This window comes from Schistocerca americana, chromosome X (assembly GCF_021461395.2).
Source record: "Schistocerca americana isolate TAMUIC-IGC-003095 chromosome X, iqSchAmer2.1, whole genome shotgun sequence".
NCBI classification, from domain to species: domain Eukaryota; kingdom Metazoa; phylum Arthropoda; class Insecta; order Orthoptera; family Acrididae; genus Schistocerca; species Schistocerca americana.
Window position 1 is genome coordinate 668,814,233 of NC_060130.1, and position 13,785 is coordinate 668,828,017.

General features: G+C 39.3%; 1 protein-coding gene across 1 annotated transcript in view; it reads right to left on the reverse strand.

Annotated features, from left to right (window-relative positions):
• The window catches only part of LOC124555603 (egalitarian protein homolog), an 81,477-nt gene continuing 67,692 nt past the window's right edge, over positions 1-13,785 (reverse strand). Inside the window, exon 7 of the mRNA XM_047129571.1 lies at positions 1-1,805. Within this exon, the coding sequence (XP_046985527.1) occupies positions 1,378-1,805 (428 nt within the window). The 3' untranslated portion in view covers positions 1-1,377. The remainder of the gene's footprint in view (positions 1,806-13,785) is intronic.

Consider the following 13,785-nt stretch of genomic DNA (forward strand, 5'->3'; position numbering starts at 1 on the left):
ATTACAAAACCTTCAAATAGGTAATATTTTAGGATTATTTACAGCAGCAACAATGGAACTAGATTCTCAATGGATTTTTTCCTGCAAATATGGAGTGCGTTGAAAGGTTGCAAACTAGAGTATGCCATTGTTTTTGCTTTAGTTTTCTTTGGTTTCAAAAATGAGCTTTGTCAATTACAACAATGAACTACTAATATACACCTAAGATGCCTGTTTCTCACAGAAAATTACATCACAAGCAAAAAACTGGCTAAATAGACAACCGACCAATGTTGCTCCAATAAAATGCAGGTAGCAGAGAGGAATGATACAAAGTAAAACAGGGCTGAAACTAGTTTGAATTCAAGCGGCAGAGTTTAAACACAGTTCCATACGGACTATAATAAACATTTTGTAAAGTCAGTCTTGTCTTTTAAGAGTGTAATGGTAAACTGAATTTAAGAAAATATTTAGTTTGCCTGGTACCTTTGTACACCACATGTTTTGTAACCAATACTCCACATGAAATTCTTCACATTCTTCACACACTTTCTTCTATGCTGTGATAAAGTCTCACAACCTTCCTCCACAAGTTACACAAATGTCTTCCTTATCGCCAACACTTTCAACAAGTGTTTTAGCACCACCCCTACCTTTTTATGAAAGAAAAGTACATGTACAAATTTCCAGCATCAGTATTCTGCCTCCATGTGAAATCCTTTTATTTTTTTTATAGTGCTTGGTATTATGTGATAGGTACATTTTAGTATACGACATTACATACAATAACCTACTAACTGCATTATTTGACAAGTAACATGGAGTATTATATCTGGAAGAACACATTTACGGTACTAGATGATTCATCCCTACAGTTTAACACAGTGTGACACACCATCTCCACTATGTTCATGACATCCATTATGACTTACAAATATAATTTTTGCATTTATATAGAATGCCCACAACAAAGAGAAAGTATTATCATCTAACAAGATATTCTGAAGGGATATCATAAGCCTTACCAACCAACCAATGGCAGAGAGAGAGAGAGAGAGAGAGAGAGAGAGAGAGAGAGAGAGAATAGATATGGGTTGGTATGGTGAGTTTAGGAATTTATTTCACAAAGGATCACCTTGAATGCAATGAGTGGCTTGTGGAATACACAATATAAGACTTGCGAACAGATACGTACAGCAAATTTGAACACCTGTATATATGTTTGCATATTTACAGGTTTTTGAACACATACTCATATTCACTGCTAACTAATTACCAGCAAGCCCACGAGACCAAAACACATTTTTGATTCTGAAATACTTCTCATAGTCTGTGCCAGCCTCTGTAATAATTACATTAGCAGACAAATGGATGAAAAAGCTAGAACAGAGATAATACTTAATTGTGAGATATCTCCCTTTTGGGAGATGATGTAATAGTTCTTTCTCGTTCCTTCTCTTCCTCTGTAAAGAATATCCGAGTTATAACAATATCACCAGTTGAAAGTGTCTGGCATGCCACATCAGTACTTTTGATACAGTCAATTTCTTTTATGGGTTTCTTATTTAAAAGTTTCTGGGCATGGCACTGACAACTGCAAGGTCCTTGTTCATCACTACTACTGGTCTGAGTGTTTGAGTTTGCTGAAGTCTGCTGGCTCCTTGACACAACTGCAGCAGAGGTAGCAGCAGACAAAATAGACTCCAATTTCTCAATTTTCTCCAGCCTGTCCATGCGCCCATCTGATAGAATTTCATCCATCAGCTGCATTGATTCCGTTAGGCTCGGGGGTCCAGAATTCGGTGTTCTTGGTGAAGTGATGTCTGCTGCAAAGGAAATGTTCACAAATATAAGAAACACATTTAATACAGCACACACAATACAATGTACATGATTGTCGTGTGAGAATAATTTGTGTACTGAAAACAGAAAAATTATTTGCATTGTAATTTCAGAAGGGTGTCAAATGATTCAAGGTTGCCGCCATGCAATTTTGTATGCTAGTGACATGTGGAACTGGGTAGCTGCATCAGTAGTAGCATGGCTCTTAGACTGTGTTGTTACTGTTTTACCCTTAAGGTAGCACATACTCAACAAAAATACAATAGTACGAGGAGCATAAACAACAAAGGAAAGAAACAGATGTTTGTAACATATGCTGATACTATATGGAAAACAACTTGCACATATTCTTCACTGCTCCTAGTTACAGAAATACTATTTCACTGAGAACTTCTTTCCTGCCATGAAGTTGATACACTGAAGTTATCAAAATTGCTGTAGGTAATATACAGGGGTGTTACCCAATTCTTATTACAGGCTTCTGGAGGCAGTAGAAGGGACTAGTAGATAGTTCTGATAATGAACCCATGCCCACAAATGTTCTGTTTGGAAATAAAACCACATTGAAAATCAGATCGTTTCCAAATCTCCCACTTCATGCCAAGTGCACAAACTGAAGATGCTGTTGTCAATATATGTTGTAATTGTGATATGACATACCATTTTTGTCAAACAACGGCTGTGAGGAACTATTACACCTGCAAATAGGAGGGTCGACTGGTGCTCTGCAGATGGGCCATTCTCTAGACTTACAGAACATGTCATGTGGAAGAGAACCCAACAGTGTGTTCAAAACACTGCTTATACCATGGGCTCCTGCAGAAGGTGCAGGTCAGAGACTGTTCTCTGCTGTGTGCATCCTGTGAAGCAGGGTATCTGAAAACAATCAGGTCTTCAAAATTACTTTATTTCCAAATGGTATATATCCGGACATGGGTTCTTAACAGAACTGTATCTACTAAATACTCTCTGTGGTGCCTAGCTGTAGTTAAAATTACAAAACAATTTGTGGATTAGAATTTCATTCTTAGATTTATAGCTGAACACAGGGAGAAACCATTTAACCTACAAAATATCTGGGTACATGCTTTGAAATTGTAGCTTTTCAAATGTACTTCATGCCAAACCATCTTATTCACTGTGTTACTCCACAGATTCAGTGCTGGCCATCCTCATTTGTCTTTGAAAAAGACTGATAGTAATCAGCTCCTGTGTCACTAACGTCAGATACACACTGAAACTAAAATTTTATTACATTCCAGAGTCTATATTTCACTAAGGTGGTAGATTTTCTTCCGCATTCAATGATTACCTTATAGCTAAGGCATTAAATACATTATTGTCATTCTAACACACATTGGCAAACTATAACTATTTTACAAAAGCCTCTTCTAATCAAATTATCAATACTCATACAGGTATTTATTTGCTCATTTCATTATAAGAAATCAGATACTGACTTGTATTTTGACATGCATTTGTAATTAGCTTATCCATCACAATGTGAGTCCTTCAGGAATCTGTCTTCTGGGTGACACCACTGCCACTGCAACTTGTCACCTTTTGACAACTTTCTCTTTCTGCTTGTTTTCTTTCCACCTGTGAAGAAAGGTTAGCCTAATAGGAAATGGAGGTGGTATATTAGTTGCAACAGACAAACTGGAAACCACAGAGATAGCAATTGAATTTGCATGTGAGACTGTTGGGGTAAGACTCAGTATCAAGGGTGGGCATAAACTTGTAATCTGATCTTTCCATTGACCACCAGACACCCCAGGTGTAACCAAAAGCTTATAAAAAAAATTTCAGTTTGATACATGTAAGTTCTTCAGACAAACTTTAATCATCCAACTACAATAACTACAGTTTTGTTAGTGGTGGGTGTGACAAGACATCCCATGAAACATTACTACAGGTCTTCTCTGAAAACAACTTAGAACGCACGGAGCAGAAGCCAACTTCCGGAAGTATATTGCATCTAACGGGAACAGAAGGCAGCTGTAATACTTCAGTGTCAAATACTCAGCTCTGGAGAGGTCATATGGAACTATGGTTTAAGTTTAAAAGAAGAGTTGGTCATGCACTTGATAAATATGTACCTGGTGGAACTGTTGCTGACAGAAGGAACTCTATAGTATAGAGTCATCACATACAAACTTCTAAAGATAAAGGGACTGCTGCACAGTAGATGTAAAATATAGTGCTGTACATAGTGATGCTGGATGAAACATGTTTGGCTGCTGCAAGGGAAATACGTGAATCCTTAAACACCTACTATAGCACAATATTATCAAAAGATCTGACTGCACTGCATACAATGCTGCTTCTTGAATATTCCAGAATATGGAAACATTAACATATCTGTATACAAAACATACTCCACCCAGGACGCAGAGCTGTTCTGTTTGTATGTTGGTATCTGTAATAATAGTACTTTCAGTACTAGTGGTTGTACTTCACTGATGACCATTCTTTCAGATTTGGACTCAAATTGTGGTTATGATGTGACAATGTTAGATGGAGATGCCAGGTATTTCAAAACATCTACATCACTGTGGCTCCAATTAGGCAATGTAGAGGCAGTTGCCTACACGGACAGAAACTGGAATAGAAGAGTACATTGTACCAGAAGTACATACATTCAAAAGACCAACATATTCTAAAATTGCAGTAAATCAGCTGCACATCAAGCCTCCATCACTATAGTTCAGAGACACTTGCTAGGATCAGGCAAAATGGCTAAAAGGGTTTAACCAAATCACTAAATACAATAAGTGGGTTGGCATCATACGTGTGTGGCACCTGTACTGTACTTGGACACGCGCGACTGCTACGGTCGCAGGTGTCAGAGTCCTGCCTTGGGCATGGATGTGTGTGATGTCCTTACGTTAGTTAGGTTTAAGTAGTTCTAAGTTCTAGGGGACTCATGACCACAGCAGTTAAGTCTCATAGTGCTCAGAGCCATTTGAACCATTTTTGTACTTGGACAGTACAGCCCAGCAGTGGTTAGAGATGAACCAAGAAAAGCTCAAAGACTGGGGTAAATTTCAGGCATTTGATAACAATGAACAGCAAGTCTGCTTAGTGGACTGGCTGCAGAACAGGACCCAACATCATGGTAAATGACAGCATCTCACATAAAAAAATTTTTTGGTCCTATGCCATATTGTGAATCCAAATGTGATAAAAGAAGACAAAATCTCGCACTTGAAGAAAGGAGTCTCTGAAGACGTGCCAATTTCTTCTGGTAAAGGATGTCACAACTGAGGAATTGATTATGTGGTGAAAGTGCATCAAGGAAATGTACAGAAAAGAGTTCCGTAAAAGTTTAATTGATTCCCAAATGTGGTTCCTCTGGTTGTTGACAAAGACCACCATGACGACATACTTCACTCCTGGTAGCAAGAGGAGAGATACAGCAATTAATAGCAGCCAGAAATGTTGGATTGACTGCACAAGAGATACCAGCCATGTATGAACATCTCATATGTTAGGACGTAATCGAGAATGTTCAAGTGGTGTATCTATATTTAGCACTAATCTCTGTGCCAGCTAAATGTGCATGAAGAATGGGCTGAGTCAACTCATTTATGCTGCACCTGTTGAATGACATCCCAGCATCCTGTCAATGCATGTACAACCAACTCCTCAAACTACAAGGTGCATTCAAGTTCTAAGGCCTCCGATTTTTTTTCTAATTAACTACTCACCCGAAATCGATGAAACTGGCGTTACTTCTCGACGTAATCGCCCTGCAGACGTACACATTTTTCACAATGCTGACGCCATGATTCCATGGCAGCGGCGAAGGCTTCTTTAGGAGACTGTTTTGACCACTGGAAAATTGCTGAGGCAATAGCAGCACGGCTGGTGAATGTGTGGCCACGGAGAGTGTCTTTCATTGTTGGAAAAAGCTAAAAGTCACTAGGAGCCAGGTCAGGTGAGTAGGGAGCATGAGGAATCACTTCAAAGTTGTTATCATGAAGAAACTGTTGCGTAACATTAGTTCAATGTGCGGGTGCGTTGTCTTGGTGAAACAGCACACGCGCAGCCCTTCCCGGACGTTTTTGTTGCAGTGCAGGAAGGAATTTGTTCTTCAAAACATTTTCGTAGGATGCACCTGTTACTGTAGCGCCCTTTGGAACGCAATGGGTAAGGATTACGCCCTCGCTGTCCCAGAACAAGGACACCATCATTTTTTCAGCACTGGCGGTTACCCGAAATTTTTTTGGTGGCAGTGAATCTGTGCGCTTCCATTGAGCTGACTGGCGCTTTGTTTCTGGATTGAAAAATGGCATCCACGTCTCATCCATTGTCACAACCGACGAAAAGAAAGGCCCATTCATGCTGTCGTTGCGCGTCAACATTGCTTGGCAACATGCCACACGGGCAGCCATGTGGTCGTCCGTCAGCATTCGTGGCACCCACCTAGATGACACTTTTCGCATTTTCAGGTTGTCATGCAGCATTGTGTGCACAGAACCCACAGAAATGCCAAATCTGGAGGCAATCTGTTCAACAGTCATTCGGCGATCCCCCGAAACAATTCTCTCCACTTTCTTGATCATGTCGTCAGACCGGCTTGTGCGAGCCCGAGGTTGTTTCGGTTTGTTATCACACGATGTTCTGCATCCATTAAACTGTCGCACCCACGAACGCACTTTCGACACATCCATAACTCCATCACCACATGTCTCCTTCAACTGTCGATGAATTTCAATTGGTTTCACACCACGCAAATTCAGAAAACGAATGATCGCACGCTGTTCAAGTAAGGAAAACGTCGCCATTTTAAGTATTTAAAACAGTTCTCATTCTCGCCGTTGGCGGTAAAATTCCATCTGCCGTACGGTGCTGCCATCTCTGGGACGTATTGACAATGAACGCAGCCTCATTTTACAACAATGCGCATGTTTCTATCTCTTTCCAGTCCGGAGAAAAAAAATCGGAGGCCTTAGAACTTGAATGCACCTCGTATAATACACGACAGGAAAACAGATTTTGAGAGGACAGGGGGCAACATGCCAGTATGTTTTCACTACGGATGCTTGGTTATATATGTTACTGCAGAGAAAGTGTATTAGATTGTTATGCCACAAGACATCATCCATCACAACAGTCCTGTGCACACCAGTATACTGCAGGAGATTGTAGTCGAACTGTGGGATGAAGCCTATCACCATACTCTGGACAAGGTCACTCTCTGACAGACTGGAGCCATTCCCTGTTGCTGTAAAATGGGTACAAGCTGCTCGTCTAGCCACCGAATTCAGGGAAACTAAATGAGGTGACCATCTGTGGAGGTGATGCCATCACAGATGAAAATCCTCCATGAATGACAGTCACGAAGATTTCGTAGAAACTAACTGCTGTTGTCAGTTAAGGTCAATCTACATCTACGTCTACATAGATACTCTGCATGCTACCATACAGTGTATGGTGGAGGGTATCCCGTACCGTTGATAGTCATTACCTTTCCCGTTCCACTCACAAATAAAATGAGGAAAAATGACGATCTACATGCCTTCGTATGAGCGCTAATTTGTCATATCTTATCTCCGTGGCAAAATGTATGTTGGTGGCAGTAGCATCATTCTGCAGTCAGCTTCAAATGCCGGTTCTCTAAATTATCTGAACAGTGTTCCTTGAAAAGAATGCCGTCTTCCCACTGGGGATTCCCATTTGACTTCCCTGAGCATCTCCATAACACTTACATGTTGTTCAGACCTACCAGCAACAAATCTACCAGCATGCCTTTGAATTGTTTACATGCCTTCCTTGAATCCAACTGGTACAGATCCCAAAAAATTGAGCAGTACTCAATAGGTCACACCAGTGTCCTATATGAGGTCTCCTTCATAGATGAGACACACTTTCTAAAATTCTCCCCATAAACCCAAGTTGATCATTTGCCTTCCCTATCACAATCCTCACACGCTCATTCCATTTCATATTGCTTTGCAATGTTACATTCCTAGATATTTAAATGACATGACTGTGTCAAGCAGGACACTACTAACGCTGTATCTGAATATTACAGGTTTGTTTGTCCTACTCGTCCACATTAACTTAAATTTTTCTGCGTTTAGAGGAAGCTTCCATTTATCACACAAAATATTAAGACTGTCTTGAGGCATCTTGTAACCTTCTAAAGTCACTCAATGGTGAGACTTACCCATATACTACAGTGTTATCAACAAACAGTTGCAGAAGGCTGCTCACCCTATCTTATCAATTATAGAACTGCAGCATCCTGTCACATTTCCCTGGGGCACTCCTGATGATATTTTGGTACCTAATGAACACTCGCCGTTTAGGACAACGTACTGGGTTCTATAACTTGGGTAGTATTTGAGCCACTCACATACTTGGGAACCTATTCCATATGTTCATACCTTTTTTTTAGATCTGTGGAGGGACACCATGTCAATTGCTTTCTGGAGATCCAGAGATATGGAATTTGCTGTTTACCCTTCATCCATAGTTTGCAGTATACCACGTGATAAAAGGGAAAGCTGAGTTTTGCACAAGCGATGCTTTCTAAAACCATGCTGATTTGTGGACATAAGCTTCTCAGTCTGAAGGAAGTTTTGTATTCAAACGGAGAATATGTTCAAGGATTTTGCAGTAAACTGAAGTTAGGGAGATGTTCAACTTGGGGGCTTCTTTTTTTGTAAGGCTGAAAGCATGTCACCAGATAAATAAGACTTCTCTGTGATATAACAGTCATGCTGAGTTGTACATGATAAATATGTCAAACTGACAAAAATTTACAGCAAGAATAACTATCAATAACAAAACTGAATGCAGTCACAATGTTGTTATAGAATGTAACACCTTGCAGGCATCACAATCAGTCAAACTGTGGAAGATTATAAAACCAGCTTAACAAAGCTATTTAAACAAGTACACATAACAGACTCGTCTGGGCACTTGGTTGTTGCTGGACATTGTTATCCTGTCATCATCAGACAGGAGTCCATCATCAACAAAGGTGCTCAGGTAAATTGTGAAGCTTTCATAAATTGCAAAAAGCTACTCAAGATGACCAAAGGATCATTCTGTGTCAAGTGGTCTAAAGGTTCCCACGTGACCACAATTGATTTTGATGAATTTTTGTATGAATAACTGCACGTTCCCCATGAACACTGGTAAAGTTTCGCGATCGTAAATTCAATAGTGTTGGAGATAGTAAGTTGTTTCACCACATACTGCAGCTATCGACAGTGCGCCAGTAAGGTTTTGGCAACATAATATATCCGTTAATATTTTCTTGAAAGAAACAAAACTGGGTCCTCTTATACAACTTTCTGTGCTCTAAGTAAAATAATAATAATAATAATAATAATAATAATAATAATAATAATAATAATAATACTAGCAAATACAGAATACCCCAGAAGACATGACAATGTCGCAAAAATAATACACCAACAGCTTGCCTTACAACATAAACTTATAAAACAACATGTTCCCACATACAAGTATGCACCACAAAATGTACTGGAGAAAGATGCATACAAATTATACTGGAACAGAACCATTATAACAGATAAAACACCACCACATAACAAACCTGACATCATACTCACCAATAAAAAGAAGAAATTAACACAACTAATCGAAATATCCATACCCAATACAACAAATATACAAAAGAAAACGGGAGAAAAAATTGAAAAATACATCCAGCTGGCTGAGGAAGTCAAGGACATGTGGCATCAGGATAAAGTTGACATTATACCAATTATACTATCAACTACAGGAGTCATACCACACAATATCCACCAGTACATCAATGCAATACAGCTACATCCAAACTTATATATACAACTACAGAAATCTGTAATTATTGACACTTGTTCAATTACCCGAAAGTTCCTAAATGCAATGTAACATATACCGTACAGTTAAAAGGAAGTCACGCTTGATCAAGGTCCGCGTCACCTTCCATTTTTAACCAGACATAACGTCTGAGAAAAGAAATAAATAATAATAATAATAATAATAATAATAATAATAATAACCAGACATAATGTCTGAGAAAGGAAAGAAATAAATGATGATGATTTCCTGGGCTATTTGCATATGAATCATTTGAAGCAAAGTCAGCCAAAAATATGCACTCGAAAACAGTGTGAAGTTTAGCTTTTTATATCTCCAAAAGTAATTGTGAGAGACACCTGAAACTTTGGACGTAACAACTTACCAACACAAGGTCTTAGAATATAAAATTCTGTTTTCCTCCTGCTTTCCAATAGTTTACAAATTGGGGGCAAAGTTAACAATATTTCTACAAACAATGCCAAAAAGGCTATTTTTGGCCCACTATTGCAAATAAGTCTTCTGCAAACTAGTAATGCATTTTCATTAGAATAATAGTGTTCTACACCACCAGCTAACTGGTTTTGCAGTGCAAATATATACAGCCCTTAAAGAGCCACAAAACGGTCGAGGCACACTGAAAATGGGGTTCCATATTCTGCAGGTACTCTAATGAAATCTGACACCTTTTATGTTCTAAAATTGTTTAGTACCCTCTGGGTAAGGCCGTATCAAAAGTGTTGACGACTAGTAAATCAGATAGTCTGAAGAACTTAAAAAAAATTTTAAAGTGTCCTTTGTCACCACTTATTATCACAGATTTCAGTCTGTTTTTCTGTTATACAGACCAAACTGGGTATAAACTTTCATTTCTTTCAAGAAAATTGAACAGTGCATTACGAAGGCAGTATAAATCATGGTCGTAGAATTGTTGCATAACAGCTGCAGAATACATTGTATACGTAGCCTGCAGGTTTTCCATTAGTCGAGAAACAGCTGAAAGATTTGAAAAACAAATAAATCAGCAGTTCAATTTTACAAAGAGTACTCTACGGCATTGGCCCCTTACCTAGCTTGCATTTATCATGAATCTCTCACTCAGCATGAAGTCTCAAGTGATTGAAATAAAAGCAGAGGTGAGTACAGTATATAAGAAAGGTAAAAGAACGGACCTGCAAACTTACAGACCAATATCCCTAACTTCAGTCTGCTGCAGAATCCTTGAACATATTCTCAGTTCAAATATACTAAACTTTCTTGAGACAAAGTAGTTTACATCCACAAATCAGCATGGTTTTAGAAAGCATCGCTTGTGCAAAACTCAGCTTGCCCTTTTATCACATGGCATACTGGGAACTATGGATGAAGGTCAACAGGCAGATTCCGTAATTCTAGTTTTCTGGAAAGCATTTGACACAGTGTCCCATTGCAAACTGTTAATGAAGGTAAAAGCATATGGAATAAGTTCACAGATGTGAGTGGCTCGAAGACTTCTTAAATAATAGAACCCAGTATGTTGTCCTCGACGGCGAGTATTCATCAAAGACAGGAGTATCATCAGGAGTGCCCCAAGGAAGTGCGATAGGACTGCTGTTGCACTCCTTATACATAAATGATTTGGCAGACAGGGTGGGCAGCAATTTCTGGTTGTTTCCTGATGATGTCGTGGTGTAGGGTGAGGTGTCGAAGTGGAGTGACAGGAGCAAGATACCAGATGACTTAGACAAAAGTTCCAGTTGGTGTAATGAATGGAAACGTGGAAAAATGTAAGTTATTGTGGATGAGTAGGAAGAACAGACCTGTAATGTTCATATACGGTATTACTAGTGTCCTGCTTGACACAGTCAAATCGTTTAAATATCTGGGCGTAACATAGCAAAGTGATATGAGGTGGAACAAGCATGTGAAAACTGCGGTAGGGAAGGCAAACGGTTGACCTCGGTTTATTGGGAAAATTTTAGGAAAGAATGGTTCACTTGTAAAGGAGACTGCATATTTGATGAGGTTGTGACCTAGTCTTGAGTACTGCGTGAGTGTTTGGGATCCATACCAGGTCAGATTGAAGGAAGACGTTGAAGAAAATCAGAGGTGGGTGGCTAGATTTGTTGCTGGTAGGTTGGAGCAACACTTTATAGTGTTACAGAGATGATTCAGGAACTCAAATTGGAGTCCCTGGAGGGAAGGCAACATCCTTTTTGATAAACACTACTGAGAAAATTTTTATAACCGGCATTTGAAGCTGACAGCAGAATGATTCGACTGCTGCCAACATACATCGCACATAAAATAAGATACGAGAAATTAGGGCCCATATGGAGGTGTACAAACAGTTGTTTTTCCCCTCGCTCTGTTTGCGATTGGAACAGGAGGGGAAATGACAAGTAGCTGTACACGGTGCCCTCTGCCACACGCCATACGGTGGCTTGGGGACTATTGATGTGGATGTAGATCTAGCAAATATCTTTTCAGCATGGATGTCAATAAGAATCTTGCCTTTGTGTTCCCATGAAACATGAGGAATTGAGCTCCATATTAACAGTATTTCTGTTTGGCCAATCCTGTAGATTGCGCCCCCCCCCCCCCCTTTTTAGACACTGTGTGTGCCACGTCCTCCAATTCTGGAAGACCATTCAAACTTGGTACCAGCCTAGTAAATGTTCATGTGTATCTGCACGCTACATCAGGGAAATTTCTGCAGCATGCCCATCTATTTTCATGATCTGAGGCAATTTTGTTTGGTCACATTGGCTACGATCGTTGCTGTCATCCCGTGCTGACTGTACAGCATGAGGTGTTAATTTCATTCCTCAGAGCCTATACTCCGAGTAGCTTGCATTTATCTGGTTGTTTCCACATCTTGGATGAGGAGTTCATTGTTTTGCTTCTCTTATTTGTTTGAAAATGAGAGTTGCACAGATGAGGAACTCTGATTTATCCTTCTTTTGATTTATCCTTCTTTTGGTCTTCCAAATGATATCAGTAACACATCATTAGCTTAATTTTCTCAATGTTGTTTTTCTGTGTTTCTGTTTCCCAAGAGTAACACTGGAGTAATATCATGTGGTTTTTAAATCTGAATAAAACTTCAGCAATTCATGAAACTGACTTCCATTTATGAACTCAACTTACCATAACTTCCCTCACGATTAGACAACCCTTATTTAACAAATATAATCAGGAATACACTAAGGTATTGTTTCATTGGTGGTGTTTCTGTTGTGTGCAGTGGCCAAATTATTATCAGGATGTTACATAACATACAAAGTTGTTTATTATTGTGACTAGTGGGTAGTACTTGTCGGTTTTTATATCGGAGCTCAAACTGTTACTAACGCAGATTAGTTTCTCAATGAATGCCCAAACAGTGATGAAATGCCACTGAAACTCTTGTGAGGTTTAAGTCGCAGGGGAATGTAAGGACATAAACATGTGAGGTAATTACATCAGATTTTGAAAATATATTTATTGCTCTTCTGAGAAATCAAGGCTGAGTAACTGTGAAAATTATTGCACAATCAATCCAGTATTACACAAAAGCAAAACACAAGAGGGCTTTATCTAATACTGGAGAGGCACCCAAGTAACAATTTTAGCACTGAGGTTAGTAATACAGAGTACATTTAGGGACAAAAAAGAAACATGCACTGCATTCATAAATTTGGAAGACTTTTGATAATGTGGAAGGGAATAAAATGTTTACGGAATACAGTATCAATGCCGTGGATACAAGTGTAATCCACTCTCTTTATGCAAGGAACACTGCAGTAGTTGGTAATGATGGAATGCTAAGAGGGCAGAACAGGGAAAGGTATATTGCAGAATAGCTCATTTCACTATTGACATTTAATTTGTATATCAAAGAAGCCACGAGGGAGGTAGAGGACTATCTCCGTGTCAGAGCTGTTCGTCGTGGACAGAAAAATGGAATGATGGCATCCTCAGGACATAGCAGTAATCTATAAAAGTGAATAGGAATTGAGAGAGTTGCTTAGTGATGTAGTTGATGGCTGTAATATGCACAGCAGCCAGACATATGCTGGGTGGCTAAATGTTAAATATGGACATGAAACTCTTGAAGCTATACAAATTTCTCTATCTTGGAAAAAGAACACAGGTGTAAGGAGGATGAGGAGCAAGGAT